Consider the following 6,011-nt stretch of genomic DNA (forward strand, 5'->3'; position numbering starts at 1 on the left):
TTTATCCGAATTGTAGAGTTAGTGCCTATCTTGTCTTCAAGTTTTTCTGTTCCCCAGAAAACCTTCTTGTTTGTGATTCCTAAGACTTTGTCACACTATGATAGTAAAATAGTGCTATCAGGCATATATGAATTAGGAAGAGCCAGCAAAGAAAAGAGTTTTGTTTCCTTGGTGGAAGTATTTTGTCTTTTCAGGATGTTCCTGGCCACATTTTCTTTCTTAAATTTCTTTTTATTTTTTTTTCTGGCCACATTTTCTATGTACTTTTTATTAAAAATTGTTTCTCATAATCATGGAGAAATAAAAATCTTTAAATTTTTTTATGTTGTGCTTCAATTTTTTTCTATTTAAGCTCTGTTCTTTGGGAGATAGTTGTTATATTAGGATGTTATAATGAGATCTTGGCACTTTTTTCAGGACTCTGTGATCTCATGCAAATTAGGAGGATCACTGGAGGTTTCTCATACCAAATGTACTTATTAGCTACGGCTAATAGAGGCCTGGAGAAGATAGACATTATTTTGTTCTTTATCTTTTTTAAAGATTTTATTTATTTATTTGAGGGGAGGAGAGAGAGAGAGAGCATGTGTGTGCATAAGTGTGGGGGTGGGGGGAAGGGCAAAAGGAGAGGGAGAAGCAGATTCTCTGCTGAGCCAGGAGCCCAACTCGGAGCTCAATCCCAGGACCTGGAGATCACAACCCGGGCAGAAGGCAGACGCTTAACCATCTGAGCCACCCAGGTGCCCCTATTTTGTTCTTTAAATCATCAACAAGGAGCAGTCCAAGTAAGTTTTCCTAATGGTTGGTTGCCCCAAAGGTGATTAAATTAGTCACTGTTCTCCAATTTCAGAAAAATCCTGTTTTGTTCTTCAGCATAGCACATCTAAATTTCTTCCTTATTTGCCAAAGAATGTGCACGGCCAAGGCAGTCCCACCACAGCCTGGATGATGATATGGATGAATAATTTTGTCACATGTTGGTTTAGGAGAATCTGTCCAGTTTTGAATCATTGCTTCAAGCTTTTCTTTCTTTTTTAAAAAATTTTATTATGTTATGTTAATCACCATATATTACATTATTAGTTTTTGATGTAGTGTTCCATGATTCATTGTTTGCATATAACACCCAGTGCTCCATGCAGAACGTGCCCTCTTTAATACCCATCACCAGGCTAACCCATCCCCCTCCCCCCTCCCCTCTAGAACCCTCAGTTTGTTTCTCAGAGTCCATAGTCTCTCATGGTTTGTCTCCCCCTCCGATTCCCCCCCTTCATTTTTCCCTTCCTGCTATCTTCTTCTTCTTCTTCTTCTTTTTTTTTTTTAACATATAATGTATTATTTGTTTCAGAGGTACAGGTCTGTGATTCAACAGTCTTACACAATTCACAGCGCTCACCACAGCACATACCCTCCCCTATGTCTTTCTCTGATTGACTTATTTCGCTCAGCATAATACCCTCCAGTTCCATCCACGTCGTTGCAAATGGCAAGATTTCATTCCTTTTGATGGCTGCACAATATTCCATTGTATATATACACCACATCTTCTTTATCCATTCATCTGTCGATGGACATCTTGGCTCTTTCCATAGTTTGGCTATTGTGGACATTGCTGCTATAAACATTGGGTTTATAGGATCCTTCGGATCCCTACATTTGTATCTTTGGGGTAAATACCCAGTAGTTGCTTCAAGCCTTTCTTATTTATTCATTTTATAGAAGAAAAATTGAAGTTCTACCGTGATACTTTACCATCTCGATAGAAGTCTTCCTCTTTTGATGCCAGAATTCAAATACTTTATTTTTGTCCTTCTCTAAGACTGTACCTTCATATTCATTTTACAGAGAATTTCCAGAGTGGTCATGACAACTTTCTTCCTTTTTCAGAAGGACAGTTAGATGAATCAATGGAGCAAAAATCTCTTTAAAGGTTGAGTGACAGATTTTAGTTTAAGAATAGTGCCATTTATCTCTTCAAGATTTAAGTCAGAAATACATTAGCTTGATAATTCATTTTACTGGTTTGTTAATTTTGCTTCAAGTAGATCTTTACATCCCTGACATATGTGTAAGTGTACACAAATACACAATATATTTTTCAGTCATTTGAGATCTTGGTAGAAAGGAGGAGGTCTCTTGGGTCACCCATGGAGGAGAATAATAGAGTAATAGAGAGTAATAGTCTTTCTCTTTGCCAGGAACTTGGATCTAAGGATTTATATTTTTCACTGTTAAGGTCTAACCTGCCATTGCTGAAAATCCAGCTGCATTGTTGAAAAGATTCAGACTAGAAATCTTTGCATTTTGTATAGCTTTCCCCTCCATGTACAGACTTGGAAAGTGAAGGTTTGCTACTTGACTTTTTTTGTAAGCTTTGACTGACCCCTTGCTCACAGACTTGGGATTAAACTCCAACAGAGCAAACAATTTAATTTCCTTTAGGAGATCTAGCTGTTTTATTTGATTCAGATGGCATTTATTTGTTACAAGAATGTGTACTAGTTGTGGTATGAATTATCAAACAAACCCTGATTTCCTCTCAACAATTTAACAAGTGTTGGTCCCTTACTCTCCTTTTTATTCATTTTTACTTTGCATTTTTCTTTTGCCTCTTTTCTAGATCTGCCAGTGCTTTTAAATCTAATTTAAATGTTCTGAAATCTGCATTATTTTTCATGATGTCCTTAGAGCTGCCCCTCTCTTGAATGAAGACTAAGTATTTTGGATTTTGTTTCCATGTTCTGTTGTTGTGATTTTGCATTTTAGTCTGGAAGTAATCATGTTCACATTCAGAGTACTTTTGAATGACATTCACTTCAATAACAAATCTGTCAGAATACTTACTGTTTGGCAGTAAAATGTCTACAAATCTTGGCTCTCAATTGTACTTCATTGCTTTTGGGACCTGATGGTCTTCAAAATACTGGTGGATCATCAGTTTGAAGTGGTCAGTGAGAGCTTCCTTGGTGCAATTGGTGACTTTCACGTCAAAAGTTTTTCCATGAGGTTTGCCTTTGACTCCAAAATGAATGGTGCCATTAGTAAGTGAATTTTCTTACAAACTGAAGAAAATTGAAAAACTTCATTGCTAAATTTCACCTTAACATTTCTTCTGTGGGTGTTTATTTGTGAAGGCTTTGAATTCATGTATTGGATAAATGAGATTGAGTAGTGGTCCTGTTTCAGGCTGTAGACTAAAATTCAATTTGTAGTAATATGGGTCACGAATTCATCAAAAAGGTATGATACACATGTCAGTTCTCCGGATGACTGCTTTTCCTTCATGTCATCTATTTAATCTTTCACAAATTTAGTTTTTAGTGGCTGAGAACCTTTAGTAACTGTACTAATTGTAGAGGCATTAGCGATCGCTGATTTCTCTTTATCATTTTGCTTTGAAGTTTCTCCATTTTCCTCTTGCACCAAAGTTGTATTTTAGTTTAGTTGTACTTATGTTTTACTACCTTTTTCTTTTCTTTTTTAAGATTTTTTTTAAAATTTTATTTATTTATTTGAGAGAGACAATGAGATAGAGAGAGCATGAGAGGGGATAGGGTCAGAGGGAGAAGCAGACTCCCCGCCGAGCAGGGAGCCCGATGCGGGACTCGATTCCAGGACTCCAGGATCATGACCTGAGCCGAAGGCAGTCGCTTAACCAACTGAGCCACCCAGGCGCCCCTTTTCTTTTCTTTTTTAAAGATTTTATTTATTTATTTGAGAGAGAGAGACACAGCTAGAGAGGGAACACAAGCAGGGGGAGTGGGAGAGGGAGAAGCAGGCTTCCCGCTGAGCAGGGAGCCGGATGCGGGGCTCGATCCCAGGACCCTGGGATCATGACCTGAGCCAAAGGCAGACGCTTAACGACTGAGCCACCCAGGCGCCCCTACTACCTTTTTCATCTTACATGTCTGAATAAGATCTTCAGAGGATGTTTTCTGCAATTCTTTGAATAGCTGTTCTAGTTGGATAGCTCATCCATGTGTTATGCCCATAGCAACAAGATATTTTTTAGTTAACCACTCCAAGATTGCTCCATGCACATCTTTTGCAGTCAACATTTCCCTGTGCTTTTGATGAATTCTATGATTTTCCAACCATGGATTTACATCTCTTTTTGTCCAGTCATCTGTGTTTTCTGCCAGGTTCAGTTGTGCTGCCATTCTGAGAGCTGTATATAGAAAAAGAAAAATGATTTAGTATTTTTATAAGTAAAATTTCAAATAATTAACTAATTTTAATAGGTTATATATAAATATATGTATAATTATAAAATTTTCTTGTAAAATTCAGAATGTTTAAAAGATATGCATGCCATCAACTTCTCCTCCTGAGAGGAAATTACCATTACTGGTTTCTTCTATATCTTATCAGAAAAATACTTCCAAACAAATACATAAGCACTTTTTTTTTCCCCACACAAATGGCAATATGCTATACACAATTCCCTTTACTTGTTTTATTCACTAACTGTACCTTGGGGACACTTCTAGTCAATATAAATAGAGAGATGTTTTATCCTTATTAATGGTTGTTTGCTATAATGTGTGTTAGCTGTATTACTTGAAAATACTCATTTCAGCTATGGAAAATAAGAGAAACGAAGGAAGATATATGAAACTGAATAGAGAAGGTTGTATGAAGTAAGGAGGATATAGAAACTAAGTATAGAAGCAAATAGTTTGTGAATTATATTATGGTAGATGTAGATAAAGTAAATAGAGCATGAGTGTTAAACATAATTAGGAAGGGATGGAAGCACCAAATAGATATCAAATTTTCATAAGACACACTTGAAGCATTTGATATTTTTGAAGTCCTAATTGGGTTACCCATTGGTGACACCCATTCTGATCCCTTGTATCCTCTACTCAAGGAACATAGACAAGATCCACGGTAGCTTATCAGGCTAATTGATGAATTATATCTGTGGTCAGGCATATGTGCCTCTCTGCATCTCTCTGATTAGGACAAATGTATGCACTGACTTCCACCTGTGGAAGCTCCTTGGACAGACCTCAACTCTCAAAATTTCACAATCAGTGGAGAATGCTGATACAGCAGAGAGGGAGAGAGAGGATATATGAACTTGCATAACTCTGGTAATAAGATTCTTCTACCCCTCTTGTGCCTTATACAAAGCATGTTACCCATATCTTCCCCTCTACTTTTTGCTGTGTATTTTAATTGATTTAAAAAAGCGTATGTCTCAAGCATCTTAATTTGGTCTGTGAGCCATTCTGTCCCATGATTTCTGAGATAGCTTCTTGGGTAGTGGTCTTGGAGGCTACTACTATATCAGAGTTATTTTTTTCACATAATAACTGATAATGGCTGATTCTTGGGCAATATTTGGTCTGCAAATTGGCAGTCTGCTATTTGGAAAATTAGTGGCATTCAGGGTTATAGAAACATAGCAATGGTTAGAATAAACAAAATCCAAATAATAATAGTTAGCTTTAAGTATAATCCAAAAATGGCTCAAAAAATATGAGCCATTCCAATGAATCAGTCATGAGAGAAATCAAGTTAACAGAGGAGATAAGCCTGGAGAATTATGGCAAATAGATTATATAAGCCCACTTCCATGAAATAATATATAGGAATATTGCCTCCCAGTGGTAGATATAAATTCAGATTAGGATTTACCTTCCTGTAACACAACAATTGTCCAAAGCTAAAGGCTATTATTTCTTTGGTTAGTAACTCCCGTATGCATAGAAAGTGAATAAAAAAACATACCTTACAGCTACATTAATGCCAAATAGGCCAAGATATGCAAAACGGGTGGAAATTTGATTCCCTACAATACTATGACAACCAGAAACCTAGAAGATTTAATGCCTTCTAAAAAAAAAAGTGAGTTAGGTGAAATTTCTTTCAGTAATTTGGCCTATAGAGATCAGGAAGCTCACATTTAAAATAGGCTGGGAAGAGAAAAAAGAAAATGAAGGGAGGAAAATTGCTTTAGGTATACTAATCTTTAAAGTAAACCCTTTTTGTAGGACTACATC

General features: G+C 36.6%; 1 protein-coding gene across 1 annotated transcript in view; it reads right to left on the reverse strand.

The window, feature by feature from the left end:
- SAMD9 (sterile alpha motif domain containing 9) overlaps nucleotides 1–4,160 on the reverse strand; it is a 31,235-nt gene extending 27,075 nt beyond the window's left edge. The window contains 17 exon segments of the mRNA XM_021689530.1: nucleotides 1–227; nucleotides 265–397; nucleotides 399–491; nucleotides 493–531; nucleotides 761–1,025; nucleotides 1,678–1,785; nucleotides 1,788–1,841; nucleotides 1,844–2,125; nucleotides 2,128–2,274; nucleotides 2,277–2,493; nucleotides 2,496–2,623; nucleotides 2,626–3,052; nucleotides 3,055–3,124; nucleotides 3,126–3,225; nucleotides 3,228–3,437; nucleotides 3,761–3,779; nucleotides 3,891–4,160. Coding sequence (XP_021545205.1) covers nucleotides 1–227; nucleotides 265–397; nucleotides 399–491; nucleotides 493–531; nucleotides 761–1,025; nucleotides 1,678–1,785; nucleotides 1,788–1,841; nucleotides 1,844–2,125; nucleotides 2,128–2,274; nucleotides 2,277–2,493; nucleotides 2,496–2,623; nucleotides 2,626–3,052; nucleotides 3,055–3,124; nucleotides 3,126–3,225; nucleotides 3,228–3,437; nucleotides 3,761–3,779; nucleotides 3,891–4,160 — 2,789 coding nt within the window.
- Between the last annotated feature and the right edge of the window lie 1,851 nt (nucleotides 4,161–6,011).

Source organism: Neomonachus schauinslandi, chromosome 12 (assembly GCF_002201575.2).
Source record: "Neomonachus schauinslandi chromosome 12, ASM220157v2, whole genome shotgun sequence".
NCBI classification, from domain to species: Eukaryota; Metazoa; Chordata; class Mammalia; order Carnivora; family Phocidae; genus Neomonachus; species Neomonachus schauinslandi.